We start from the raw sequence: 26,741 nt of genomic DNA, 5'->3' as shown, positions 1-26,741 counted from the left end.
CCTCCTGACCATCCCGGGTGCCTTGTAGTCACCCCCAACACACCAATACCCCGATCCAATGAAAGACTTTGTCGGTGACGGTGACTACTGAGCCATGTGGAATCCTGTTCCTGGGGCAACTTCGTTCCCACAGTCCAACTGAACAACTTCCCTAGCGTAATATTGGTCTTTACGGCAGCTTTGCTGTCAAACTGCACGAAACAAGCTGTCTCGGGGTATTCCGACATTCCTGTTCTTCTTCTTCTCTCCTTGACGCCTGCCACAGTGTCCCCGTTTCGACCCTTCGTGCAAAGGGTTGCTACCTCGTGGTGCAGCTTGGCGCAAAGAGTGGAACCTATACCTGAGACCACGCCAAATTATGCATTGGTGCGTGAATGATCTCATGTTACCAGAACTTCAAGAAGGTAGGTTTTGGACGGTTGAGAACAGAGTTGCAGATCAATGAGTTGCTCAATTCCTGGACGGGCACTCGGAGGTGTAATCTCAATCGTTGCCAAACCGAAACCGCTAGCCTCGGTGCATCAAGGGCCATTGCAGCATCTTCCAACAACCTCAACAACATTGCTCACTCAACTTCTGGCCGCGGTATACTGCGGCAACACAATCTTACCGAAACTGCATGATCTGCTGGTATCATCGCTGAGATACTGCCGAATCTGGCACGTCGTCAAATGCGACAGCGTTAGGATTCCAGATCCAGTACAAGGGACGGACTGACAGGAGCATGCCCTTAATATTTGTGCATGTTACAGCTAGGCCTCAACTAAGGAAGTAAAGGCTTGCCATTGGTATCGATGAAGTGAAGAATAATAGCCACGGATACTTAGTCACTTTAGGCAACCAATGGGTGTCTCAACGCCATGACATTCGTGCATGGAATAAGTGGTGCATTATTAATGATCCTGTTAGAACGCCTTCGGTTGGAGGACTTATAGAGCAACCAGTTCTCCCAATTCTTCATAGTTGGTCACAATTCGCACGCCGACGAACCGGCCGCCAGCTCGGGTCCAGCGTTCCCTCTCCATCTCAGCTCACATCGAATTCCTCCGCTTCTTCCAAGCCCAATCCGCATCCTCGTGCACGCCCGCATCTTCAATCCCCTTTCTCAACTCCTGCTTCCTTTTCCAATCCGTCCCGAATCTCCTATCGCGGTCCCCAACCGCCTTCTCAAAATCAAACTGCCCCTCGGCTGTGAAGCTCGTCATGAGCTTCGCTTCGCCCAGTGGCAGTGCGTCGCCCCGGTCCGTCTGCCACAAATGATAGACTTTGCCGTACAGATGCACCACCTCCTTCATCTCCTCCGTCTCAGCCACCTCCCAGGCTTGGTGCAGACCGAGGACAGAGGGGTCGGGCATAATGAGCATTCCGGACTTCACCTCGAAGACGTGAGAGTGCCAGAGCTTGCGCTCTTCTGCGGCAAGGGTAGAGTAGATGGAGGGGGTCACCATGTATTCGATGCCGATTAGTTTGGCGTCTGGGCCGGGGCTGTCGTAGAGGATGCATTGGCGGATTTCTGGGGGCCTGTTAGTGGATATCTATGAAGAGGGCGTGTAAGTGAAATGCAGCAGGAACCCACCAGAGGTCAGGTGCGAGCAATAGTGGTTCGCTTCCACGTAGCGGCCTGGCTCATCGGCATAGGTATGGAAGGCATTAAGATGGGCACATATCTGCTTGACTGGCTGGAAGTTCTATATATGTGTCAGTTGTATGATTGTACAGCAAACGGGTTGGGGTCAGCGTACCTGAACGAGAGCAGCTCCGCTCTCCAACACCTTGTCTTTTCCTGAGATTTCACCACCTGGGACATCCTTGGGGACATCACGAGCGGAGGCCATGATATGATGTTGAGTGTAAGTGAATACCTTGGGAAATGTTTAAGAACAGAGGCTCTGCGAGGGTAGAGGCCTTTAGGTGCCATAGCAATCACGAACTTCTGATGTCATACCGAGCCCATCCCCGCAAGTACGACTGCTGACATGACTGCCCCACAGTATTCGCCGGTGCAAAGTATAATAGGCTGGTGTTTGCATTGCAGCTGCTGAACGTTACACACGAAGATTGTGAAGCAGACATAGACGTCACTTTGGTGTTGCTAAGAAGGGTTGGAGTGAAGTTGGGACAGAGGGTGGACAAAAGCTAGGGGAAACCACTCCGCTGGGGACCCGTATCAGACACCAGGCAGCATTACCGTGTACGCGTCAATAGACCATCTGATGAAGATTAAGAGCAGCCATGGACAGGCCAATTCGCTGCATATTGCGCCCACGTATATAAGGTTATGAAGCCCCGGTTAACGCGTTCAACGACAGCCGTTACGAAACCTTGAGGGGGAGGTTAGCACGTGCTCGGGTTGTCATCCCCCGACTTTACCCTACCCATGAACGGGCACAATCCAACCACTGACGACTGAACGAACCCCAAGGCATCTTCAATCGCTCTTCGCCATCGCCAAATTACAGAATAACGTGAAGTCTTCGTCCTCGAAACGCGCCTTCAATGCGTCGGCTCGTCTAAGTTCGAATTGCCGCTTCCCAAGGCGTCGAAGCGTCCCGCACGTTCACCTCGATCCGACCACAACCAACTCGTCATGGCCGCGTCCCGGCGAGGCCAGCCCGAGCTGCGCGTCGGGCTCCCACCTCCATCCCCGGGCACCCTCTCGTTAGCGGCGCTCCCCGAGTTCCCTCCCATCTCGGCCCTGTTCCTGATCGAGTTCGACGTGAAGGCCGGGTACACACTGTCGTGGAAGGCGGCGCAACCGGGCGTGGAGCTCGAGGGCGTCGTCGAGTACAAGTCGCTGCCATCGGGGCTCCATACCGTCTCCGAGGACCTCATCTACTTCGTTCACGATGGCTTCGCGGGGCTGAGCGCCTTTGTCAATGCGCCGTGTGAGGACAGCGAGGTGAGGAATGCGCGCATGCTGGCCGTCGGTGTGCTGGTGCCGCTGAGCTATGGACGATTGGGCAGGGCGTGGAGACATGCTGAGTCGTTAAAGGACATGGCCTCGTATGTTATGGCTCTTCGACCTACAAGAGGGCATTGATGATCATGGGCTGACTGAACGTGCAGGAAACTTGCTGCCAATGGTAAGGAGATGGACGTACTACAACAGTACTGGGAATCGCACCAAGCAGCGCGTGTCGAGAATGTACAGCAGACTGCGATGGCTTCGAAGGAATCCCTAGATACCGCATCTGTTACCTTCCAGGAGCAGCCGAAAACACCGCGGCGGCATGGCCATACTAGGAACCGGTCTGCCAGTGATGGGACGGCGTTACTACTGCCAGGACACAAGCTTTCGCCTTTTCACCCAGCGTGGAGCCTCACGGCTTTGCTGGATACCTTTGGACCCCTGATATTTCCTATACATCGCGCCGCGTTACTTAGGAAACGTATTCTCGTATCTGGGCATGCTCCTGTACAAGAAATGTGCAACTTTGGTAAGCCTTCAATAGCCAACCACTGCAGCTGTGTTTCTGATAAGACTAGTCTACGACATATCCATATTCTCCAACATCCCACTCCAAACATATGATCTGCTACCGCCCGACCGACCAGCGCCCCGGTTGCGGCCCTTGTTCACCGTTGGCGTGCATGACATACCACTTCTCGTAGAGGAGGCGAAGCCAGTAAGACCCGACGACCAGCCCACAGACCGAGAACCTGAGTTGGGCACCGGGTGGATCGCCTGCACCACAGATAGTATACTTGCCATGAAGGATACTCTTTGGGACATGTTGATAACCATGCCTGCGCCCCACGCCCCGGCAGCCAAGGACCACGTCTGGCCCAGTGTTGAGTGCCCACGCGGGACGCCTATCAAAGCGACGCAACGAGATCTACGTCGTTTCCACGCCCTCAAAGCCGGCCTCAAGCGCATGCAAGTTAGCGACACCGCTGTAGAGAGCCCACCCACTACACCTCGTCAACCACAATTATCTCGAAGCACAGCTGAAAACGAGCACTGGCTAGATGACGCTGAGCAGATCATCGAGCCGCTTTCCTGGTCCGCACTGGCGTACAATGGCTTCATGTGGTGGGCGTCAGCAGGGGAGCAGACACGGTCTGACGAAGCCGAGGAATCGGCTCAGGATGCCGCATTGCTAGCTGATATTCCCGCATCGATGAGCATGAGCGTTCCCCGTTCGGCAGACCTATCGACGCCCATCACGTCCCTCAACCCGCGGCGTCTCTCGTCGACCATGGGGTCCGTCTCCCTGGCACCAGAGGAGGCACGCACCGAAGTGGCTATTGTCCAGTACTTCCACCGTCTGACATCGCAGATCTTGAAGAAGGTTGCGGACGTGGTGGAGGACCACACCGATTGTGAGGATGAGGATAGTAATGTATCGGATGAAGAAATTCTGCTCGGACCGGGCGAGGAGGAGCTCGAGGGGCGGGGTGTCAGAATCAGTACTGATGCGCTCAGGAGCATGGGGCTTGATATTTGGAGTGCAAGTGATGCGGAATTTGTCAAAGAGGCGGTGGTCGTCTACTTTGGGCGGGAGGCGTTTGTTGAGGGTAAGGGTATCGATGTATGCGGTGTGCGAGTATGTTAATATGAACTTGCGCACGTCTGCTAATGCTTGTAAGCTGGGTGATGGGTAGGATCGAATGCATCATAGAGGATGAGATATTATACTTTGGAATAGCGCCTCGAGGGAATATCAACTTAGAGACGACCTGCCAGCTTTTGGCGGGCTGGGGAGGTTAATACGTTATATCCATAGCGTCTTATGTTGTTGTACACATTGGGGACTATTCTTTACGGGTCTTGTGCCATCGGCTAGGACTCTTGAAAGGCCTCAGCTCTAGGCAAACATGTAATGGACCCAGTCACCTGCCCGGCCACTCTACAGCACATCCCCCTATATTCAACATTTCCAGAATTGGCAGTCACCAATTTAACTTCGGTGCCAGCCTATGAGCCATAAGCATGATATATGGGTAAAAGCAATCTATGAATAGCATGCAAGGCAGACACCAGCGCTGGCCAACATAGAAAGCACCGATATCCATTAGTCATACCAGCAGCAACTCAATACCAGGCTGCGCAACCACTGGAGCCGCTCTTTGATAGCAATGCCGCCCGAAGTTCGCATCCTGAACCGCAAACAGACGGTTGGTAAACGGCAGCTCTTACGATTGCTTTTTCATTCCTCTGGAGGCGGCACCAGGTGTACGGTGATGGCTCGTGCCCGTCCCAACACGACGCACTGTCATCAAGACCCCCTTTAATTGCTACTCAAAGCTCTTCATCGCTCTAGTCCCAGAAAATGTTCATTCTAAGCAGCCAACGCCAACCATGCAGTTCAGAAAGCGTCACTGCCTCAGTCCCACGTGCTTTTCAGGGTGAGCCCTTCATTGTATTCGGTGCCCCTGAGGCCGTGAACCGATCCAATAAGGTTTGTCTAACTTTCTACATCCACAGGCAATCAGTCACTCTAGAAATGCGACGGGTCGCCAGTTCCGTTCGCCAGCCCTTCTCTCTTCAGGCGCGCTGCCTCGATCATCTGTTCGAGGCATCCTGCGCTCGCCGCCACGAAGCCAAGGTACGCAGGAGACGGGTCTAGCACCTTGCTGGTGAATTCAGGATGTGCTTGCACTCTAGTTGACAAAGTTAGCAATCTCCGCCACGAGCCTTGCCTCTCAACTGGGTTGCTTGTTTTGCTTACCCAACATAGAATGGGTGATCTTTCAGCTCAATGGTCTCAACTCGTACTCCCTTGTCGTCGAGAGAGGTCAAGGTAAGCCCGCCCTTCTCGAGCTGCTCGATGTATTCGGGGTTCACCTCGTAGCGATGTCGGTGACGCTCCTCAACAACTTCAGCGCCCCCATACATGGCCCGAAGCTTGCTCCATTCTGTACCCGGCTTAAAGTGGGATGTCCGAGTGCCGAGTCTCATGGTGCCGCCCATTTGCCTAAGAGCCTATGTTAGTGCTTGCCTTTCGCCGCCGCCAATGTTTTCCCTCTTCAGCAAGACAGTTAACTTACTCCTTGGATCCCTCCGGCATGAAAATGACGACACGGTGCTCTGCGTGAGCCGATATTTCTTCAGATGTTGCATGCTTGAGTCCCAGCTTGTTGCGGGCGTATTCCATGACGGCCACTTGCATGCCCAAACAGATTCCAAGGAATGGGACCTTCCGCTCTCGGGTCCACTTGGCGACTTCGATCATGCCTTCCACTCCTCTCGACCCAAAACCGCCGGGAACTAGGACGCCTTGGGCTTCGCAAATGGCCTTCCAGGCGTTGTGGTATTTGGTGGGGTCCTTCTGCTGCATGTCGTGCTCGAGATGCTCGGCATCCACCGAGACGAGGTTCAACTTGCGTTTGCATCGCATGGCCGAATGTTCAAGCGATTTGCGGACACTGAGATAGGCGTCGTCGAGAGCGACGTACTTGCCTACCAAAACAATGTCAACCGGGGAGAGATGCTTCTCAGGAACGACGGTCTTCTTCCACAGATCCCACAGGGCCTGGCCCTTTTGGACCATGGGTGGCAAGGCAGGCTTGTCGAGAGCCAAACCCTTTCGCAATAGCCTGAGCAAACCCTGCTCTTCAAGGAGAAGGGGAACTTGGTAAATGGTTTCCATGTCTCGTACGCCGATGACTTGCTCATACTCGACTTGACAGCTTTTAGCAATCTTCTGAATTGTGGCGTCATCAAGGGAGCGCTCGCAACGGCAGGCAATCTGGCAGAGCGATTAGATGGTTTCAGCACTTGATGATGTTTGGGTGCCTACTGCGTCAGGGATCAAACCGGCACTACGCATTTGTCTCACAGCGTGCTGTGTCGGCTTGGTTTTCTCCTCTCCGTTGATGATCGGAACATATGACACGCCGATGCTGAAGAAATTGTCTCGACCGAGTCTATGCCTCAGCTGTACCAGTGCCTCGATGAAAGGGCCGGATTCAAGGTCACTAGCAGCGTGTTAGTCGTGCTACTCCCAGATAAGAGATACTCCTAGGTCCAGGTAAAGAATTGAGGATGATCATAACCAACACGGGGCGGGAGGGGGAAGGAGGAAAGCACGCACCCGACTGTGCCACCCTGCAAGCGTAAAAAAATAGAGTTAGGAGATGTCCTTGCAAGGCAATGTTGTAAGAGAACGTACCAACTCAACTACGGCAAGAAGTTAGCATATTTCCACTTCGCCCATGATATGTTTGAGAGCATACTGATGCAGACATCCGGCTCTTCTCCTGAGTCATCTACCGGGATCTTGGAAACTCGTTCGATCCATTCCTGCATGGCATCTGTGATATGGGGGACAACCTGGACGGTCTTTCCTAGGTACTCTCCTCGTCGCTCTTTCTCCTACAAAGGAAAAACATCAGTTGCCATTAACCCACGGCAGCATCGGGGAATCGCGGTGGTTCCATACAATGACCAGCTTATAGATTTTGCCAGTGGTCATGTTGCTCTCACAACTAAGCTGAATGCCGAGATAACTGGCCACCACGTCAGTAATGCCGTCTACAATGTTAGAAACTCGTGAAACTTACCGTTCGTAGTTTCCGAGATCCAAATCCGTCTCTGTTTGTGTCAGCGTGATGTCTCTGGAAGTCGGAGTCCTTCCTTACCCCCTCCATCGGCCAAAACAAAACACTCCCCATGCCTGGAGGATTCTGTTAGTACGATTCATGTGACAAGCACTCAGTGAATCTTACTCTAGCGGGTTTAGCAATCCGGCATCTGTGTTCAGATACGGATCAAGTTTCATGGCCTATAAATTGTGACGTAAGCAAGAGATCATGGAATTATTAAGGCGTGTGATATTTTGTCATACCGTAACGCGGAGACCCAGGGTCTTGAGAAGAAGCCCAGCGCTGCTGGCTTTCAAACAAATTCCGTCAGTAGACGGAAAGAATGGCAAAAAAACCACGAATTTCCATACCAATAATGCCTAACGTGTCCCAAGTCAGTATGCTGGCACAAAAAGTCAGGAGGGTGAGTTGACGGCATTGGGATGGGATCGTCGTCACATATCGCAGTTCCCCACGACAGACACAACAAAAGACATGACCAGCAGAGCGAGGAACTCACCTTTGCCAACACCAGAGATAACTCCGCCGCTCACAAGGACCACACGCATGTTGACGGTCTATATTTAGGATCGAGGGGTCAGGGAAGCCGCTGAGGAGAAGAAATTCAACGGCGCGATAAGCAAAAACTGGTGCTTGTCTTTTTCGTTTCTTCACGAGGCTGCCGTTTAACGAAAATTGAAGAATAATCGGGCCCACTGAACTATCTAGGCTGGGGAGATATGCCGGGACCGAGTGGTGGACCTGGATGAATCAAAGGTATGGGCGACGACCTGATCCTGACTCGACCTTTGGAAGCATGCACTTAACGCGAGGTTTGGGGGAAATTTTTTACGCGTTTTGGCGTTTTTGCCCAGAACGGGGGTCTATTCCAATGAATTTAGCTCACCGCTTTTCCTATCTGGGACTGTATTAGCTGGCTAGGTCAGACCTTCAGCGCTAATGCCGCTAAAAATCAGATTCACTGGCAATATATTATCCGTGTCCCTACAGCCATGGGTCCAAGGCTGTGGCATACTACATTTACTCCTCAGTAGCAGACTACTATACCTACTGTAGCGCCAAGATCGATACTCCCTAATGTGGCAAGCTGCTCAAAAGCCAACAATGTCTATGTAGGGGCATGATCCAGCCTTAACCAACTGGAAAACAAAACTCCAAAAGAAAAAAAGAGACTTGTGACCGACTGACCCTAGAAGATGGTCCAACTTAGACGCAAAGGTGTCTTACACGTAACTATGTGGTGAATGAATGACGACTCGGAAAAAAAGCACCTCGTTTCCAGCCCCTGCCCTCCCCTTCCCCCTCTCCCACCACTCATTTGAGATGGGGCATACTTGACTCCATGTTGTGTAAGATGGGAGAATCATTGATAGTCACATACATGCAATTCTATGTAGAAAGGTCAGTATTCTCTGCATGAAGAAAGTCTATTACTGACTATAGTGGCCAATTGACATGAGCCCTGCAAATGCTGCGGCATATCAACTGGCTGGCTGATTTATTCATCCTTTAAACGCCACCGACGCCGTACCTATGTCGCATAATTATCAAACCCAGTCCCTTGCGGTATCTCAAGACGACTACTTCCCGCCGTCTTCGTCTTCTGTGTCAGTGTTGGTATCACTCGTGTCGTCCTCCTCTTCATCTGTGGCACTTTCCTCATCTGACGAATCGTCTTTCCTCTTTTTGGGCTTGGCGGTTCTTGGCAGGCTGCCAGTTTTCAGAGCGTTCATCTGGCCAGCGATAGAGTCTTGTCATTAAGTTAGTAGATGGTCTCTCGTGCAAATAAAGATAATGAAATCACCTTCGTCCGGTTCACTGATTTCGTCCTCCGCGTCCATAGCCGCCGCCTTGCTGGCGTCCTCGACTACCAATGTAACCTCCATCTTGGTATCAAAACCAACGTAACTGTCGCAAATGACATGCATGACGAAAGTGTAATGACCAGGCCCTGGAGGTGCCGCAAACTGGGCCTTGAGGGTCTGCATGTTGCACGTCGGCTTTCCATCCTCAGTGAAGATGGGCTTTTCGAATGTGGCGAAAGTGAAAGGCGGGACTGCCATCTTACCCTGCTTGCTGTCCGTGAGGAAGACAAACCACCTCGGCGAGTGGTCACGAGCAAAGCGAGGTGCGTAGGCGATGGGCGGGAGGATGGGCTTCGTGTCTCCCTTTTTCAAGGCATTGAGATCGTCCTCAGCTGGATCGACATCCTCAAGATCGTCGAGATTGACAGGGGGGGCATCTACGCTGCCAGGGGGGATGAAACGACCCTTGATCACCAGGCTGACCAAAGACGACGGAATAATGAACTTCTCGCCAGTGACCTTGAAGAATGCCTTGGCTACTCGAAGTTGTGGCAGTTGTCTTGCGACAGCCAAGGCCTCTTTGTATTGGGATTCAGTTAAAAGACCTTTGCCAACGACAAGACTCCGTCGCCGCGCATCGGGCTGGTCCATAAACTGCTGAACTGAAGTGTGTATTTTGGAGTCTCCTTCAATGGCCTTGACGACAGCAGGAGTAAAATGGGGTAGTTGAAAGAGAGGAGACGCCTTGGGCGGCAGTGCTTGAATCAAGCGCTGGCTCGTAAAGTACGACGTCAGGATGGGTACCGTATTGCCATAGGCGAGCGAGATGGCGGTAAATGACTGGGTTAGGGCATGTGCAATTGGCGCAACCATGTACTTGGCACTGTTCAAGGCCGGATCGTCCAGCTCAACGCGACCAAGGTAGGCCCACAGAAGCGCCAATACCTTTCTCCTGACACCGCTATCGAGATTCTCAAGCTTTATCTTGTCTTTCACGTGGAGACCTCCGGCGAAGGGTGATAACTCGCCCGCTGCTAGAATTCTGGATTCGATCTTGGCAAGGCCAGACTCGGCCTTGTCGCCCTTGAGTTGTTCCTCGAATTCCTTTCCTGTGCTCAATGCGGTTATCAGGCCGCCCTCATCGATGGTGTCATTGTATTCGCGGAAGAGGTTGTTGGCGCTCTCAATCAGGACGCCTTCCTTGGACATCCGTTGTGTTCCATACCACCATGATCCAACAAGATAGGGCAGCAACACACCCAGAAGCAGTGCATAGACAAGGACCACGTATGTGCCGTTGCCATCCGAGATAATAAACTTGGGAAGCGCAATGCCAATGCTGAAGCTCTGCTTGCCATCGGGGTGGCCAAATTGGATGTAGTTGTTGCGCACCTCCTCATCGGTGAGCGCCTGGTATGCCTTTGTGATTTCGACGTATTTGTCGTTCAACGACTCAACCGTTTCATTTTTGGCTGGGTCAGGTCGGGCCTTGTCGGGGTGGAGTCTGACAGATAGCTTCTTGTAATGGGTTTTGATTTGCTTCTCGGTTGCAGACTCAGTGATTCCCAGGATGTCGTACGGATTCCAGATCTTGGCTACGGTGCGTTGGGTCGTAATGATCAGGTAGAGCATGAAGCCCATCAGGGCCCAGCCGATAAGCACGGCAACGAAGCGCTTCACTTTGCGCTGCTTCCGCTTCTGGGCGGCGCGTTGCTTGTCTACCAGGTCCTGGTGCTCAGCCTTGAAGTCGGTCTTGGTTCGGGGTGCAAGTGCATCAGCATCTTTGCTGGGTCGCAACAAGCTGTAAGTGAGGGGGACGGTGACGATGGTCGCCAGCGTAAAAATGAAGAAGGGGTAGAATTGCCCCTGATCATCATACGAGTAGTCGGACGACATGATGGGCAGCTTGCCGGACTTCGGCTGGGTAGTGAAAGCAGAAGGCCCAGTCCTTCCTTTTCGACGTGCTGGTTTATATGTCAAAGTCGCTACGTATCATCTCCGAAAAGTTCCAGTAACGACCGTGGGCTAAGCTTATAGTGAACGTGGCCTCCCAAATTTAGCAGCCACTGGGGCCAATGATTATCCGTCTCTTGGCTTTATCGATAAGCCTTAGGGCGCCACCGCTGGACGGCCCCACCCAGAATAAGGTTGAGTTGGGCAGGGGCTACCAAACCCTCGACGCTTCCCAACCTTGTCCACCAAGTTCCCCAAGCAGGGGGCTCATCTGAACAGGTTGGTGGTTCCTGTCGGATTCCAAGGATTAGAGGCAGTATTGGTTCTACGAAGGTACGTGAGGGACGAATCCCAAGTTGGGGCCGAAGTGTCCCTAAATACGACAATCCGCGCCTGCCTGCCTCGTACTTGTCCATACCTGAGGCCACAGCTTCCCACAATTCCTACGGTAAACCTGCCTGCCAATTCTTGTTCCCTGACATGGGAGCTCAGACAGCATGGCAACATACAAAACACAAGCAATATGTTGACAAGTTTTCAATACTATAAAGTAGGCTAAACAAAGATTGAGGGCACCATGTAATAAGCGCAACCTAGTTAATGTGAGGGCAGGAACTTCCTCTGAGCTAACTCTTCAAGCATGAGATTTTCAGTTGGCACATGACTTCCGCATATATCAAATTCTGCTTAATCTGTGTGCAGATAACCCCCGAATCCCTAGCCCACCGCGAGATTCTGGGATAGTTTGCTGGTTACGCTCCATCAACAAGAGGCGTTCTTTTGTCTAGACTACGCCGTGTATTATTTTACAATATTATATACTCCTTAAATAGGCTCGTAAACTTCCATCTCATGGCTAGCCTTCAGGGCACTTCAACAAGGACCTTCCGTAGATGGGTGCTGCTATAGTCTACGTACGTATGGAGCATTCAAGTGATCATCAGGTACACTGCGTTGTCATTGGACGGCGGTACTAACCAATCCTTTTTGTATCCCACTAATCAAGTTTTGACGACATATGACAACTGACTAAACTGTGACTTTCCCCTTATGCAAGCCGGTACAGCACAATTCCTCCTTGACAACTTTCAGCTTGAAGAAAATGCGTGATTTAGACCCTGGGTTCTCTGCTGTATCAATATACTCTCAACGCAGTTCCCTCCAATTATACACCTTTTGTCTTCATTGATATATCAGAATTCCCCACTCTACAATCTCGCACCCCTCCCTTCGACAGCCGTCCGAATAGCTGCCCCCAGCTCAGGGGAAACCCTAGAAAACATCTCATAAGTTCTCACACGCGTATCCTTCTGCGCCGCACTCAAGTGCCCCGCAACATTGTTCACGTAATTCGCCTGCTGTCCCGGAGTCCTTCCCAAAACCTGCCACAGGTCCCTAGCTTGCTCGTAGTCAACAGGTTTGACCTCATCGAACAAGGCGCTGACGGCCTGACCTGTCCACTGCTCGTGTGGGTTGGTGGCCTGGACGGGCTTGTAAGTTAAGGGGCGGTAGCTGGAGGGATAGTTGGGGTTTGCGCCGTAGTTGCCATTGACGGCCATGCCGCCGTCGCGCTGGAAGGGGTTGAAGGCCTGGAGCGGAGCATTGACGGGGATTTGCTGGTAGTTGACGCCGAGGCGGTGGCGGTGGGTATCTGGGTATGAGAAGAGACGGGACTGCAGAACGGGGCTAGAATCATCTCAAGTTAGTCATTTTGCAGTTGTAGGATGACCTGTCGGTTGCCTTTATTATGATGAAACACACGGCGGGGCTACTTACTCGGCAGAAGGCTCAACACCAGGCACCAGGTGCGAAGGAGCAAACGCAACCTGCTCGATCTCGGCAAAGTAATTCTCAACATTGCGGTTGAGTGTCATCTTGCCGAACCTGCGCAGAGGGAACTCCTTCTGAGGCCAGACCTTGGTCAGATCAAAGACGTTATACTTGAACTTCTCAGCCTGCTCAGGAGTCATAGTCTGAACATATACGGTCCAGGATGGGAATTCGCCCCTCTGGATAGCCTCGAACAAGTCCTGAGTAGAGAAGTCAGGGTTCTCCGACGCCATCTTACCAGCCTCCTCGTCGGTGAAGGTCTTGTTACCTTGGTCCGACTTGAGGTGGATCTGGACGTAGACGAAGGACCCGTCGGGCTTGATGAACTTGTGGGCGTGGCCAGAGTAGCCATTCATGAAACGGTACGAGTATGGGGTTCCGCGGTCCGAGAACAGGTGCATCACCTGGTGGATAGACTCTGGGTGCGTCGAGAGGTAATCCCAGAACATGGTGGCATCCTTCAGGTTGGTTTGCGGGTTGCGCTTCTGGGTGTGGATAAACAAGGGGAAGTTGGTGGGATCTCGCAGGAAGAAAACGGGAGTGTTGTTATAAACCCAATCCCAGTTACCTTCTTGGGTGTAGAACTTGATTGCAAAGCCTTGATCTCTGAGTCAACATGTCGCCATTGATTATTACTACGTAGTGGCTGCGGAACAAGTATATACCTCTGGGGTCTCTGGCGCTGTCTGGCGAGCCCTTCTCACCACCGACGGTGGAGAAGCGAGTGATACAGGGAGTCTTCTTTCCAATGCCATTCAACATGTTTACCGTGCAGATATCACTAATATCATCTGTAACCTCAAATTCTCCATAGGCACCGGCACCCTTGGCGTGAACAACTCGCTCGGGAATACGCTCGCGGTCAAAATGGGCAAGCAAGTCAATCAGGTGAAAGTCTTGCAGTAGGAGAGGCCCATGGGTGCCAACGCGCTGCCACTTGGACGGGTGATCGACCGGGGCGCCATTGGAAGTCGTGTAGACAGGCTTCTCGTTGTACTTGAAGGTAGACTCCGACTTCTTTTCGGCGACCATTGTGACGGTTTGGACTCGGGGCTCGTTGCGAGTATGGCTATATTAAAAGTGGTAGAGTTCTTCACACTTGGAATGATTGAGTTGAGGCAGGCTCCCGTTGGAACTTATATAGAGCACTGCATTGTTGAAGAAGGGCGAGCACAGGTTGCAAGCTTTCAGAAATCAGAAAGGTGAAAGCTAGAAATCCTCCGGAAGTCCACAAAACCGCCGGGCAGCATGGTTGAACCCGGTCCAATTCCTTTGTTATCTTAGCTGTTGCTTGTGGAGGGAGGGAAGAATCAAGCTGTTGAAGAGTGGGGGGGGGGCAGAGCTGAATAGCCAATAAGGCGGTAGCTATTATACAGCTTTCAGTTGATACACCCCGCTGAACCCCGGTTTAGTTCAAACCTCATATCTCGCCTATCAATTCGGGATCCGCCCCGAAAAGATGTCGGATATTTTCTCTTGTATAGGTTCTCCTCAATCACATCGCAAAGGCAACCTGGTCCCGTCAAGTACTTCTTTCGTGAGTGGTCACAAGTTTGCTTGGCATCGCCGGGATATTGGATGAGGTGTTAAGTGTGGGCAATTCGAACGCAGGCACCGCTTAGGAAAGCTTGTAACGGCGGGTTCATCCAATCGTTCCGACTGCCGGCATCCGGTACTTGAGGGGTGGTTCTTGGGAAGCTCTCGAGCTCGGATAGCGGAAACGTCAACTGCGGCCGCACACACGACTAGTCTAGATGTGGGCACTGTTGTGACGTGACATGAGTTTATGAATGGGAACGAACCTCGATCTTTCCCGGCCTGTTGGGTATTTCCATGCGAAGGTCCCGAATTCCGAGGCCACTGACCGAGTGTATAATTAGGTGTCTTCGATCTGAGGCTCAATAAATATTCAGTTGAGCAAAATTCATCGACAAGAGATTGGTCATCCTTCGACTTCGAAACAATTGACACAGCAAGTTAGACTGACCAGAGGCCTAAGTCCTGGGCCATAAGAAGCCATGGTGACATCATTTCGTTCACCTCCAATCCTTGTCCATGCGAAAGTCGCGGTATCCTAAATATCGTCCTCAGTTCTAGAATGGACCGTTTCTGATGAGACAAATGCTACACGCCTGCAGAGGTCACTCACTAGTTTCGATTTACCCAGAGACATGCCTTAGTGAAGTTGATGCTGAAAATGATGGGAGACAAATCCCATTGGACACAGCAATGTTCTGCCAGCTCAGGACCTTCTGAACCTCACAAAACCTGCAGCAGTGAAATATATGTCAGATTGTGGATAAACAGCTGGCCGCTGCGGTTGGCACAGTTCTCAAACCCCAAATCAAATCATCACATCCTACGGTTATGGACTGAGCGGCCGACTATTGTTTGTTCTACTAGCAATCGAACTTGATATTTCTCTCCGTTATACGTACGTTGTGTTTTATCAGCCTTCCTAGCTCACTCATATACTTTGTCACAAAGCTGAGAACCTTATCCATAGCAATACCATATAAGACATGCTCATGCAGGAGACGAAGATATATGTCACTCACTCAATAAGTAAGCGTTCCGTCCACATCACACAAGATAGTGGCGGGATTGTTCACGCCAACCTTGTACCCCTGAAAACTCCCTGAGAACGCCTGTGCTTGAATAGCTCTGCCACGCCCCTGCCACCGCTGCCGGTGACAATCTCCTAGGTGCCATCATGGTCTGTTTCCCTATCTAACCAAGAGTTTCGGAGGTAATATCGGAAAGTGAATGGTGATGGTAATGGTGGTGAGGTGGTGTACAAGAATAGCGTCTTGGATTGTACATCATCCGCAACTTGTCTAGTTACAGCTGCCATTACTCTTGCGAAACCGTTTGCTATGCATCTGTCAGTTATGATCCTTTGCTCATTCATTTCGACCCGAGTGAAGGTCCCAACTTGACCGAGTTACTCTCAAAGAAACACACAGAATGCTACTCACCGTCAACCAATCCATACCCTCACTAACACCACTACCATCCACAGCACTACAAGCAACAATGCTCCAATTTCGATCCCTCAGCTCGCCCAGGCGCAATGCTTCGGATATCTCACCAGCCCCCTTTGCACCTGGCTGGTCTTGCTTGTTCGCGAACACGAGTAGCGCGGCATCCTTGAGCTCATCCTCATTAAGCATGGCGCCCAATTCTTCGGCTGCTGTCTGCAAGCGCTCGATATCGGTGCTGTCGACGACGAATATGACTGCAGCTGTATTGGCATAGTAACAGCGCCAGTACGGGCGAATCGAAGTTTGGCCACCCAGATCCCACACATTGAAGTTAAGGTTCTTGTACGTTACAGACTCGACATTGAAACCGATTGTGGGAATTGTTGTGACTACCTCCCCAATCTGCAGTTAGACTAGCCGGTCAGTTATCCATTCAAATTGGAAATGCAAGGGTTTGGTTTGGCATGAGTTGAGACGGGCGCACCTTGAGTCTGTATAGTAACGTCGTCTTGCCGGCATTGTCCTGCATGATCTGGTCAGCGATGCGGCTCCTGCAGCGGCAGTGCAGCTATCCTACCAGGCCTAGAATCAGTATTCTAATCTCCTTCTTGGCCCACAGCAGGCCCGACAGCCACGACACGCTCTGGCCCATCTTGTACGTATGTTGAGTGTAGGCGTCCACGATATATTGTCCTTTGCCAATCCGTGGGTTGTTCGTTGCGTGTTCAGTTGTGATCAGCGCAGTCAATCTGTCCCAATTGATGCTTTGGTAAGCTAGGTGGGAAGTCGTGGAGCTATCGACGTATTGGAAGCTGACACACTTTCTCCAACTGGTGGAATGGCAATGAACGACAGCTTTGTCTTGTTCAGTGATGGTGGTTATGAAGTACTTGTTTGCAAATTTGTTTTAAAGCATTCAGAAATCAACAAGGATCTGTCGGTATTCTCTCTTTGCGTCTTGCCAAAACTGGTCAATGAAAGGAGGCAGCCAATCCAGCAGTGGCACGGTTCTCTTGGATGTCAGCGTCCCAGGACCGCCTCCTCGAACAGGGGTCAACTTTAACTCTATGTCCGCTATCCCGCCCTATTCTTATCTTATCGTACTTACCGTGGCTTTGCAGCGAAGGTCACGTGCACTCAGACTGGCCGATCCCACGCCTGAAGTGCTCCACTCTTTCTCCCATCCAACCGGTCACTAACCAATCACAGTCCACCCACACAAAAATTGGGAAATCGCTGCCCTCTTCCAAAATCCGACCCTGGATCTTGGGAACTTGCCTCGATTTTCACTTCACTTTATGACCATCAACCACCATCTCGACATTTGGAACCGCATCAGCCGTCAAAATGCCGGTATGTTCTCACCTGCCCGTCTATCGATCCCCTAATCTTCCCTAAACTGGCTATTACCGTAGCCATTATCTCGGTCCTGTGACTTGGTGGTTCCAGACCAGAGAGGGGAATGATGGCCCATAGTTCCAAGCCGCCGTCGAGATGAGCAAGCTGACGAACAATCCGCGTTCAGAGCCACAAGTCCTTCCGCACGAAGCAGAAGCTGGCCAAGGCCCAGAAGCAGAACCGACCCATCCCGCAATGGATCCGTCTCCGAACTGGTAACAGCATCAGGTACGATTGAGCCCCCGAATTTCGAGATCACGCTTGAGGTGGATAACAGGCGATGATGAGTCCAGCAAACATGAGCGAATGATCCCAAATGAGCAGTAAGCTGACAGGATACCCAACAGATACAACGCCAAGAGAAGACATTGGCGCAAGACCCGTCTCGGCATTTAGTCGATTCGCCCCTCTCACCCACCTCCAAACCGGCATCCTGTTTTCCTGCGATACCACCAAAGCTTGGCCTTTCACCATGGCGGCGTTCACGATGATGGAAATTTAGGGGTTACGGACGAAGCAGAGCATGACAACAAATCTGGTCTGCCTTCACGGACCTCTGGGGTGCGGAAAATGTGCGGCGAAGGGAACTATTTACCTGCTGCCGTCAATTCGGTTTGCTTGAGGACTCTACTCGCGATTGCATGGTACCGGCCATAGGAATGAAATACTTGATGCACACGTACTGATTATACCTACTATGAGATGCTGTCTTTTGGTTGAAATGTGAAGTATTAGTTTACTCACCATACAGGAGGCTGTGGTTGCATGGGAATATGCCCCTGCCTCATCCAAGTTGACAAACGAGTCGCTACTCACAAGCTTCTTGTGTTCTGGCCCGGTGTAGAGAGGCTATGACCCACATGGACACGCTCCTGCCTGTCTGAACGCCAGCAGAAGAGAATACCTATTCGCAAACCTTGCGTGGTACCCTTTTGATGTTGATAGAACATTATGAAGTTGACCGATGCGTGTCACCAAAACTCGGTCATCAAGTAACACCTCAACACTACATCCTTCACCATTGACTGAAGGCCGTGCTGTATGACGAAAGAATTTGGTTCTCACGTATACGCAGGAGCCACAACCTCGGAACAACTGGAGGACAAGGCCTATTAGCCTACAAGGCGTTGATTATAATATGGAGGGGAGGGGAGTGTGTTGGTGTTCGTTTAAGAGGACCAACGTCGTACATACTCGTGAAGGCTGACTTCGTGGAATATGATATCGTGAAAGTTGAGAAAATCAATATTTGATAACTGAGCCACATGTGGCACGTTCTAGTAGTGGCATAGTGGGAACAAGAAGCCTGCTTGTATTGATCATGGGAACGATAGAACCCTTCAAGCCTACTTGCAAAGTACTTGGTTATATCTGGCAAAGCATCTACAACATAGATTAGTTAGTGAAGAGTTCAGAAACTGGACAATGTATATAAGCGTGCATTGTTAGGCATTGCCGTTAGAAACAACAAAGATGCCAGAGAATTGATTGCAGAGAATAACGGTATTGGGATTTATGTTCTGTATTCATGGTATGCCAAAGAGGCTACCAGGTGTCGGTGTCTAGCAAATGCAGGTTTCCAGTTATGCTACCACTGGATGACGGAGATCACGAGACTGCATTGCAAGGGCGTCCCAACTTGATCAAGTCAACCAGGGACACTCCACAAAAGTAGCCAAGCCATGAACCAACCTGCCATCATCAAAATCATTAAAAAACGCCTGATCAATGCTCTACCAGTGGTATCCATTCCCACCACTAGCCGTGCCACGTCGAAATTCGTCCCGAGTCTTTATATGGGCAGGCGCAATAATGGCGAAGAGGTATAATCCTTCGGCCCACCCCAGGTACGAGCTGTTTCCACCAAAGGTGATTTAGCGGTCCTCGGCCCACTCGTTCTCCCGACGGATCTGCTCCTCCTCCTCGGGGGTGAAGTCGTTCGTGATGTTGAACGTCTTGCGGATCTCCTCGGGGGACTTGCCCTTGATCATGTTGGCGACGGTTTTGCAACCGACATCCAGAAGGGGCTTGATGTCAAGGTAGTTGGAAGCCTATAAGCAAAGGAATATTAGCCTTGGGACTACTCCCAGAAACCATGACATCAACGCGACTTACTAAGATGATCTCGAACAGCATCTCCTGGTCGACCTGCATGAACTTCTGATCCCACTCCTCAATCTCAGTGGTCTTCTTCCGGTTGTCGGACTCCTCATCAGCGGTCGAAGGAGGATCGTTGCGGTGGTGCTCGCACCACTCGACGACCTTGCGAAGGACGGGCTCAGTGACCTGGGATCAAATAATCAGATTCAATCGTTCCAGTAGTGGGCTGATGAGTGGCACTTACGTTGGGGATGGGGATGGTCTGGCCAAGAGCAGCCTCACCGAGATCCTCAAGCATGTGCTTGATCAGGATGGAGCGCTCAGCGACTTGGCGGTCTGCGAGATGTGATGGTTAGCAATCGCACGTCAGAAATCGCACGTCCAGTAAATTTGAAGCACACGCCTGCGACGTGGGGGGTACTCACCGAGCTCAATGAAGGCATTGTCGTTGGACTGCAACTTGATCTTGGTGTTACCGTCGGCAGACATCTTGGCGGATGCTCAAGTGATGAATTTGTCGAAGCCAGATAGTGTGCTCGTGTAGAGATGTGCAGAAGAATGCGTGATAGTTGCGCGGTGTTAAAAGGACTTTGCGTTACGGAGGCGAAATCCAAATTGATGTAAACGATTCGGAATCGTTGGTGGTCTGCGGTTTGGGTGTTGGTTAGATAGTTTCATGGCGGGGGTTCAAGACTGCCTAAGAACTTCCGAAGTACTCGAGTACTATTTGAAGCGGAGACACACTTACCAACAATCGGAGAAAGGTGAATTCAGAGTCACTCTGATGATGCCATGGAACAATGGACAGGGCGTAAGCTTAAGGTTGCTCTCAAAGTTGAATGGAGTCAGAGGTAAGAGAATCTGAAATGGTTCATGCCTTTGATGTAGGCTGCTTGCATCATGAACTCTGGAGTAATCAATCAGGCAGGCGCGTTCTAAACTGGTCACACCGGCCCCGAGCACCAGGTGTGATGTGATTCAAAGGGCAACTGTTAAAAAGAAAGGTCCGTGCACCAGGTCTCGCCGCCTGATCTCAGTTGGCCCTGCCCCCGACAGAAGCTTAATATTTGGGGGATGGATGCCCGCAAATCCTGGAAACCGAAGTTGTTGGTCTTGGACACAGCTGCTTCAATCTATTGAAACCAAGACATGAGTGCCTCTATAGCACAAATATACAATTCAGAATTGGTGAGATGTTTTTTAAGGGCTCTCATGACCATGGATGTTCTAGTTGGCAGTGGGGAATCTTTTGGAAGGCACGGCCCAGGATACGTGATGCGATACAGGCATTTAAGCGGAAGATCTACTAAGGGACTATGTCATCTATTCTACGAGGGAATCGCCTAACCGCATTGACCTCCTCTTTGTGTATACCTCCATTTGGCGGGGAAATTATACGACCACAACAAGAACAACAGCAACAACAACGCGTCTCTTGTTCACTTCACAATTGTTCTACGAAGCATGCAGCCAACGCTATGTAAACTGGTTCTCTTATTCTGCACAAGGGCTCGAGACAAGGATCAATCCTTAACTAGGACAACCTAACCTCCGCAATACCTCTCTTCGAAATCCCTAAAGACGTACAAATCAACTGTAAATGAAGCTATTCCCAAGTACCTTATATTAGTATACGGCTTAATCTAGGCTGAGGAGTATTAAATTCAGCTAGCATCGTAAGAATCGATGTCTGACAGCCTCAGTAGTCCATAATCCCATAATATACCATCCTCCGAATCTTTTACTGCTTCCTACAGGTATGCTACGCCCCTTAGGGTAGCGTTTTCCTCGACTACCGAAAGAAAATTAAGATATACTCTTTAGGCTTCTCTCTAGCGCCGTACGGCGGCCAAGTGCCCCCCTTAGACGAGTTGCTGTGGAATTCGTGGCCTGAAGTCATACTAAGGTATACCTGAGATGCTTCAGTGCCCTTGTGCGGCTTGGAAGTCCCTCCCCACTCCGAGATACGTGTACTTCCCTTCTTCACCTTCATGTGTAGTTGGAACGCTAGTACCACTAGAATATAATTATATCTTACCTGTGATGGTTGTCACGAGATTGACCGAGAATGGTCCGAATTGATTGATTGATTGATTAGTGGTTGCAAGTGAGAAAGTCCCTGACTTTGGTATTAGTTTCTTTTCATGAAGACATCTAGCATGATTGCACGGCGTGACATTGCCCTTTTATCAAGGGCGAATATAGTGCTAACGATACTTTTCTTAGGTTCGGCTACTTAACGTAAAGGACCATAGTGATGCTTCCGACGAGTACTGTCGTGTAGTACTGACGCGAGTACATATAGAGGTCAACTCATGTATATGAGGAAAGCTTGCTTAGCTAACTAGCACCCTTGCAGCCCTATATTGTCATGTTATGTATAGCTACAGGGTAGCCCCCTTAAAGTTATGTATCAAGTACTATACTTCGTTACGATCGCTTTAACTAATATAGTAGATTCTCCGTTATAACTGGCTGCCGACTATGTAACCGCGATCTTTTGCCTTCTTTAATAGCCATTACATGTGCATGGTAGGAAAACATAAATATTAAATGCGGCAGAAAATAAAGTCTGTATAGACCATGGAATAGTTGTGTATGTTCGGCCATCCGTCCGCTCCTCCTGACATCTCTCAAAGAAAGAAGAGAAGAGAGAGACTAAACGCAGGCAACCCCAAAAATGTTTACTGAACAAGAGAGAAAGAACAGAAAGGGTATCATGTAATCGCACCAAACCGCATAGCCAGACCCGTAAAGAAAACTTATGTACATCCCAGCATAACCCTTTATTCCTGTTCGTAGCGCTTGAAACCCCATCTATCTCATTGTGCCTCATTGGATATGCGCAGCGTTCTGCATCTTTCTCATGGCCTCCCGGTGGGCATCAGTAAGGTTGCCCCTTCGCATGCGCTGCTCAAAGGCGCGATCGTATCTCTCCTTTTCATAGCGTTCCGCTTCCTTTTGTTGTGCCTCTTGTTCTCTTTCCTTCAGCAGCTTACTCCACCCTGGATCGACGCTGCGTCTGACTTCTCCGTCCCGACCGGCGTGCTGCATGACGAATGCCCTTGAGTTCGATGGAAGACGACAGTCGTGTACGGTGTTTCCAGCTGGTTGCACGGGGGTAACTGCCCGGAGGTCGTTTGTGACAGATTGGCGGAAGCTTGCTAGCTGACTCTCTCGAGTGGAGCGCCTTATGTGGGGTTGGTAGGAGTTCAACGGCACGCCGTCTGTGGTTATTTGCTGGGTTGGCGTCATGGCCAGCTTGCTGCCAGGCCGTCCGCCTCCTGCGGCAGCCATCTGTAGAAGACTGCTTTGACGCATGATTTGCTTTCGTTGGCTGAGTGGAATGTCGTCCGCATTCTGGCCGAGGTAGGAGCCGTGCATGGGGGAAACAATATCGCTCGTGATTTGGGGTTGGGGCGAATATGATCCACGTTCGGGTGGGGACGCGTTGGTGAGGGAAAGCCGTGGTTTATTGCGTAGAAACACTTCCCGTTGACCAAGTAGTGTCTGAGGGCTAGAGTAGGAAACGACGCCCGGAATAGGGGCACGCGAGTTTCGTTGCTCAAGTGAGACACGACGGGACGACGCAGGGGAAGACTGTTTGCTATTACTCTCTTCAACAAGCTGGTTTGTGATATCGCTGGGCCGTTCATCGCCATGCTCTTCGGCTATAGGCTGGACAATTATATCTGCTGACGTGCGCCGGCTCTGATTGCCCGACTTCGTTCGGAAGCTATTGCTTGTGTGCATGTTGGATAGCGTCGCTTTAGCTACGCTATTCCGACAGCGCAAGTCCTGGGTTGGTGGTATGGAAAAGCCTTGTCTCGCGGTAGCTGATATTGTCGTATCTGCTCCTACTCCAGAGTTGGCTCGAGAAAGAGAAATTGATGCTGGTGAACTCGAAAATGAAGACGATGAACGTGCCACCACGAGACCTGGGGCGCCGGTTTGGGCAGTTTGCTGGAGGCTCTCCACATTGACTGGAGCTGCAGCCTCCTCAGGTATTGACGACTCTTCCCCTGCAACATCGTCGTACAGCTGCAACCTCTCTGATTCCGGCAACTCTGCCTGACTCAAATGTTTTGCCCACTCATTTGTTCGATATGACAGGGCCACGCGGGAAAGGCCGGGCGGCAGACGTTCTTTCGTTAAACTCTGTGGTGCGGATTCCTCGGTTGCAGCCACCGATTTCGAGACCTTGGTAGCATCAGGAGTGTCTTCCGACGTCGTGGGGATGGGAATGGGGGTTTGGCCGCTGTCAGGGGTGGCTTCAGTTGTCTTGGCCGTCAGAGATGGATTCTCCTCGGCGTGGCCTTCCGGGTCTGCCAGTTCGGCCATGATATCCATAGACCATCGGGTTCGTCCATCCTTCATGATGCTCAAGTTGTCTAGTCCATCCTTGCTCAAGTCGTCGAAAGTTGCAGCGACAGAAGCGTCATCCCCTTCTACTCTTGACTGCTCTACCATGAGGTCTTCCTGGCTGCCTCCCCATGTCGGTGATGGCTGTGGCGATGATGCATCATTACCTTCCTGAGTTGTTGGCTTGAGGGACATGTGAGAATGCCGAGACAGACTCCTTAGCAGGTTGCCAGACCCAGCAGAAAGTCGCTTGCCAAGAGAGTTCCGGGAGCCCCTTTCGCTTAGCACCACTGAACGGCTATCATCGTCTGCCACAGCGGCAACTGAGAACCCGTCATCATCGTCCTTGTCAACGTCGTTGGGGACCGTAAAGGGAAGAGGGACAACCTCAGGCACGGTTGATCTCGACATCCTCTGTGAGTCGCGAATTGACACGTCCGAAATTGGTCGCGTCTCACCATCTGTACCAACAACCCAGACTTTGTCGTCTTGTCCCGCAGCTGTTGCTTTTGGCGAATCGAGTTCGTCTCCTCCGGTTTTGATCGTCACCCTACTCTCGTCGGCGGAAAGATTCCCATCTGGGCTTTGCTTTGTCGGTACCGTCGATGGATTAGGAGAGTTTGGAGTGAAGTCGGTCATTTCTATGGCCTCAGTGGTCGACAGTTTTTCATTGGTGGTTTGGCCGTCTCGAGCATAATTCTCACTCATGTCGCCAACGCCAGAGTCCCCTGACCGTGTCACACTGCCGTTCGGTTTCCGCCCGTAGCTGGCTTCCCACTCTTGTCTTTCTCGAGCATTCTGTTCTTCAACTTGCATACCAACATTGGCCTCTTCCACATCAAGCTCTCGTTTGAGTTCGGCTTGTGCTTCTGCTCGTTTTGCGCGACGCTCTTGGACCATCTTCCACAGTTTCAACTGAGACACGAGGCCGATCAAGCAAAAGATGACAGTCAATGCGATTTCGACCCGGATTCCTTTGGTGAGCGGATATGTGTCAGCACCCAGGGGGAAGAGGTCATCATTCAAAGCCCAGATGTAAGCCCAAAACTCTTTCAATCCTCCTCTACTGAAGCAATCGATGCCTAGTACCGTGGTCGTAGAGCCAGTGAAAGAAGTAAAGCCAATTAGGGCGTATATCCTAGTCCATCGGCTGAAGTAAGTCGCAAACCCCACGACAGTGAATGCCGTGATGAAGATAATCTTCCCGCCGGTGCTAGTCAACAGGCCGCCCTGGTGCAATGTCAGTAGCCACATGCTAAAGCAAAAGCCCCCGAGCAGGCAGCCGAGCCCCTCAGTGATCTCTTTGAACATAGTGGCTCCTCCACCCAGCACGAGTCCAGTGCATACCACTGCCACGAGGTATGCGCCTTGGATACCATCCGAGACGGGCGGGCTCATGATGTATACGATCAGAACCGTCGTACAGAGGCTAGCCAAATAAGCCGCCGACAAGAACGTATGGAGTAAGTTTCTCTTGATACCAAGGGTATGAACTACACCCGTGGAAAGTAATATCACACCGGCGACCGCGTAAGCCGGTGTTAGCCGGGGCTCAAGAGGTAGCTCGCCCTCAACGATAGTGGCTATGGATCAAAGTTAGAACTAGTATTCTTAGTTACAATGGTACTGCAGGTTAGACTTACAGTTAATCGCAAGTGTGCTAGTTGGGGCATTGTCGTTGATGGCAGAAGGCATAGCTGTTCCTTTCACGGTATCGGAGGCACTCGTTGTAGTTTTGGCAGCCGTTGCAGTATCTGTTGTTGATCTGGAGCGCCAAGCCATTGTTGTCGAGTACTCTTTCCCAGTTTCAGTAGTAGTTTTCGGGGCAGCTGTTGTCGTCGTCGTCGAGGCATCTTGTCGTCGAACCGCGTGGACTCTCTCGGCCAGTACAATGTGCATGCATAGCACCAGACACAACAAAAAGGCCCACGATCGAGGCCACCTTAGAAGCATCCTGACTTCTCATCCAACCGAGTAAACATATGCGGAACGACAACGGTGCAGCCCCAAAGGTGAACTCCACACTACAAGCAGCGCGTAGAAAGTCTAACCACAACTATGATTGTTGAGCTCGATTGCGGTCGAAAAGCACCATTGCCGTGTGATGCTGGCGTGGATCCTCCTCTGTTGCGCTTGAGAAAGTTTCCAAGCCAGATGGGACTTTGCAATAAGAGGGAAGTAACCTCTATGTAGTGTTCGGATCGGGCAAAGCTGGCAGGCCGGAAGTTTACGAAACCGCGTTACAACGAACGGAACGGGGGGCAGGGTGTGGGTTGGAGGGATATGTTCCAAGGACGACAGCCGGGGAGATGACAGGCCCCAGTTACTAACTGGACACACAACGGCCAAGAGGTCCCAATGTCTGATCAAACAGGCTATACCAAAATATTGACTCCTCCAGGTAGGGAGATCAATGGCAAGCGAATAGAGAATATATTCATGCAAGTGACGTTAGGCATGAGATGGAGAAGAAACTATTCAGAACCGGCTGTGGGAAAGAGAGCATGGCCCATCTTTTGCAGCCCATCAGTTAAGATGTGCCTTCTCGACTTGCTTTTCACACTTGCCACGGCCCATTTACTGTCTGGCAGCCTTTCTTCATCGTGGAGGGTGGCCATGCCGTGTGATGGCGGCATGACGAAGGAACCACCACCCGAATGGATGTAGCTCGATACGCGGGAGATTAGCAGACAGCCGCTCCACGGTGGACTAGTAGCGTTAGAGCGTAAGAGAAACCGCTTTGCTCGGACAGCCGGCCTTA

At 51.1% G+C, this 26,741-nt stretch overlaps 10 protein-coding genes across 10 annotated transcripts; 2 read left to right on the top strand and 8 right to left on the bottom strand.

The window, feature by feature from the left end:
• Window positions 1–787: 787 nt before the first annotated feature.
• Window positions 788–2,278, bottom strand: BCR38DRAFT_384114 (uncharacterized protein). Its single transcript, XM_040857453.1, has 3 exons — window positions 1,743–2,278; window positions 1,577–1,688; window positions 788–1,513 (listed from the first exon to the last, which is right to left on the bottom strand). The coding sequence occupies exons 1-3, from the start codon at window positions 1,833–1,835 to the stop codon at window positions 1,032–1,034; spliced, it is 687 nt and encodes a 228-aa protein (XP_040719722.1). The 5' UTR covers window positions 1,836–2,278; the 3' UTR covers window positions 788–1,031.
• BCR38DRAFT_360964 (uncharacterized protein) lies at window positions 2,279–4,770 on the top strand. The gene is made up of 3 exons (XM_040857167.1): window positions 2,279–3,003; window positions 3,067–3,437; window positions 3,487–4,770. The coding sequence occupies exons 1-3, from the start codon at window positions 2,588–2,590 to the stop codon at window positions 4,554–4,556; spliced, it is 1,857 nt and encodes a 618-aa protein (XP_040719721.1). The 5' UTR covers window positions 2,279–2,587; the 3' UTR covers window positions 4,557–4,770.
• Window positions 4,771–5,441: 671 nt separating this feature from the next.
• Window positions 5,442–8,096, bottom strand: BCR38DRAFT_480935 (CTP synthase N-terminus-domain-containing protein; the record flags this gene model as incomplete). The annotated part of the gene is made up of 14 exons (XM_040863324.1): window positions 5,442–5,604; window positions 5,673–5,918; window positions 5,992–6,692; window positions 6,744–6,921; window positions 7,038–7,051; window positions 7,116–7,123; window positions 7,180–7,318; window positions 7,386–7,452; window positions 7,507–7,537; window positions 7,585–7,619; window positions 7,672–7,727; window positions 7,791–7,837; window positions 7,899–7,907; window positions 8,048–8,096. 14 exons carry the CDS (start codon window positions 8,094–8,096, stop codon window positions 5,442–5,444), a joined length of 1,743 nt encoding a protein of 580 aa, XP_040719720.1.
• A 1,032-nt stretch (window positions 8,097–9,128) lies between these two features.
• BCR38DRAFT_480934 (DnaJ domain-containing protein) lies at window positions 9,129–11,249 on the bottom strand (the record flags this gene model as incomplete). Its single annotated transcript, XM_040863323.1, has 2 exons — window positions 9,129–9,298; window positions 9,353–11,249. 2 exons carry the CDS (start codon window positions 11,247–11,249, stop codon window positions 9,129–9,131), a joined length of 2,067 nt encoding a protein of 688 aa, XP_040719719.1.
• A 913-nt stretch (window positions 11,250–12,162) lies between these two features.
• Window positions 12,163–14,444, bottom strand: BCR38DRAFT_360955 (putative catalase). Its single transcript, XM_040857166.1, has 3 exons — window positions 13,802–14,444; window positions 13,083–13,734; window positions 12,163–12,992 (listed from the first exon to the last, which is right to left on the bottom strand). The coding sequence occupies exons 1-3, from the start codon at window positions 14,166–14,168 to the stop codon at window positions 12,515–12,517; spliced, it is 1,497 nt and encodes a 498-aa protein (XP_040719718.1). The 5' UTR covers window positions 14,169–14,444; the 3' UTR covers window positions 12,163–12,514.
• A 1,050-nt stretch (window positions 14,445–15,494) lies between these two features.
• BCR38DRAFT_420033 (ADP-ribosylation factor 1) lies at window positions 15,495–17,221 on the bottom strand. Its single transcript, XM_040859358.1, has 4 exons — window positions 16,698–17,221; window positions 16,605–16,643; window positions 16,115–16,522; window positions 15,495–16,010 (listed from the first exon to the last, which is right to left on the bottom strand). The coding sequence occupies exons 1-4, from the start codon at window positions 16,770–16,772 to the stop codon at window positions 15,990–15,992; spliced, it is 543 nt and encodes a 180-aa protein (XP_040719717.1). The 5' UTR covers window positions 16,773–17,221; the 3' UTR covers window positions 15,495–15,989.
• A 424-nt stretch (window positions 17,222–17,645) lies between these two features.
• Window positions 17,646–17,914, top strand: BCR38DRAFT_332163 (ribosomal protein L39e; the record flags this gene model as incomplete). The annotated part of the gene is made up of 2 exons (XM_040855124.1): window positions 17,646–17,746; window positions 17,866–17,914. Coding segments are annotated over 2 exons (150 nt in total), but the record flags the coding sequence as incomplete, so codon positions are not given.
• A 1,478-nt stretch (window positions 17,915–19,392) lies between these two features.
• BCR38DRAFT_405444 (Skp1 family, dimerization domain-containing protein) lies at window positions 19,393–20,107 on the bottom strand (the record flags this gene model as incomplete). The annotated part of the gene is made up of 4 exons (XM_040857960.1): window positions 19,393–19,569; window positions 19,634–19,804; window positions 19,863–19,954; window positions 20,044–20,107. The coding sequence occupies 4 exons, from the start codon at window positions 20,105–20,107 to the stop codon at window positions 19,393–19,395; spliced, it is 504 nt and encodes a 167-aa protein (XP_040719715.1).
• A 4,827-nt stretch (window positions 20,108–24,934) lies between these two features.
• On the bottom strand, window positions 24,935–25,564 carry BCR38DRAFT_303595 (uncharacterized protein; the record flags this gene model as incomplete). Its single annotated transcript, XM_040854584.1, has 1 exon — window positions 24,935–25,564. A coding segment is annotated over one exon (630 nt), but the record flags the coding sequence as incomplete, so codon positions are not given.
• BCR38DRAFT_92002 (uncharacterized protein) lies at window positions 25,485–26,135 on the bottom strand. Its single transcript, XM_040865768.1, has one exon. It carries the CDS (start codon window positions 25,931–25,933, stop codon window positions 25,592–25,594), a length of 342 nt encoding a protein of 113 aa, XP_040719713.1. The 5' UTR covers window positions 25,934–26,135; the 3' UTR covers window positions 25,485–25,591.
• Between the last annotated feature and the right edge of the window lie 606 nt (window positions 26,136–26,741).

This window comes from Pseudomassariella vexata (assembly GCF_002105095.1).
Source record: "Pseudomassariella vexata strain CBS 129021 chromosome Unknown BCR38scaffold_2, whole genome shotgun sequence".
NCBI classification, from domain to species: Eukaryota; Fungi; Ascomycota; class Sordariomycetes; order Amphisphaeriales; family Pseudomassariaceae; genus Pseudomassariella; species Pseudomassariella vexata.
Note: the sequence above shows the minus strand (reverse complement) of the source record. Positions and strands in the feature narration are given on the sequence as shown.

Excerpts from the sequence above, each read along its gene's own strand:
- BCR38DRAFT_384114 (XM_040857453.1), bottom strand. The coding sequence starts at position 1,835 with ATGGCCTCCGCTCGTGATGTCCCCAAGGATGTCCCAGGTGGTGAAATC. Across the intron at positions 1,689-1,742 it reads GCGGAGCTGCTCTCGTTCAG|AACTTCCAGCCAGTCAAGCA; the intron begins GTACGCTGACCC and ends ACACATATATAG. Across the intron at positions 1,514-1,576 it reads TTGCTCGCACCTGACCTCTG|AAATCCGCCAATGCATCCTC; the intron begins GTGGGTTCCTGC and ends ACAGGCCCCCAG.
- BCR38DRAFT_360964 (XM_040857167.1), top strand. The coding sequence starts at position 2,588 with ATGGCCGCGTCCCGGCGAGGCCAGCCCGAGCTGCGCGTCGGGCTCCCA. Across the intron at positions 3,004-3,066 it reads TCGTTAAAGGACATGGCCTC|GAAACTTGCTGCCAATGGTA; the intron begins GTATGTTATGGC and ends CTGAACGTGCAG. Across the intron at positions 3,438-3,486 it reads ACAAGAAATGTGCAACTTTG|TCTACGACATATCCATATTC; the intron begins GTAAGCCTTCAA and ends TGATAAGACTAG.
- BCR38DRAFT_360955 (XM_040857166.1), bottom strand. The coding sequence starts at position 14,168 with ATGGTCGCCGAAAAGAAGTCGGAGTCTACCTTCAAGTACAACGAGAAG. Across the intron at positions 13,735-13,801 it reads CAGCGCCAGAGACCCCAGAG|GCTTTGCAATCAAGTTCTAC; the intron begins GTATATACTTGT and ends TCAGAGATCAAG. Across the intron at positions 12,993-13,082 it reads GGTGTTGAGCCTTCTGCCGA|CCCCGTTCTGCAGTCCCGTC; the intron begins GTAAGTAGCCCC and ends AGATGATTCTAG.
- BCR38DRAFT_420033 (XM_040859358.1), bottom strand. The coding sequence starts at position 16,772 with ATGGGCCAGAGCGTGTCGTGGCTGTCGGGCCTGCTGTGGGCCAAGAAG. Across the intron at positions 16,644-16,697 it reads GAATACTGATTCTAGGCCTG|GACAATGCCGGCAAGACGAC; the intron begins GTAGGATAGCTG and ends CAGATCATGCAG. Across the intron at positions 16,523-16,604 it reads CGTTACTATACAGACTCAAG|ATTGGGGAGGTAGTCACAAC; the intron begins GTGCGCCCGTCT and ends GTCTAACTGCAG.
- BCR38DRAFT_92002 (XM_040865768.1), bottom strand. The coding sequence starts at position 25,933 with ATGCTTCTAAGGTGGCCTCGATCGTGGGCCTTTTTGTTGTGTCTGGTG.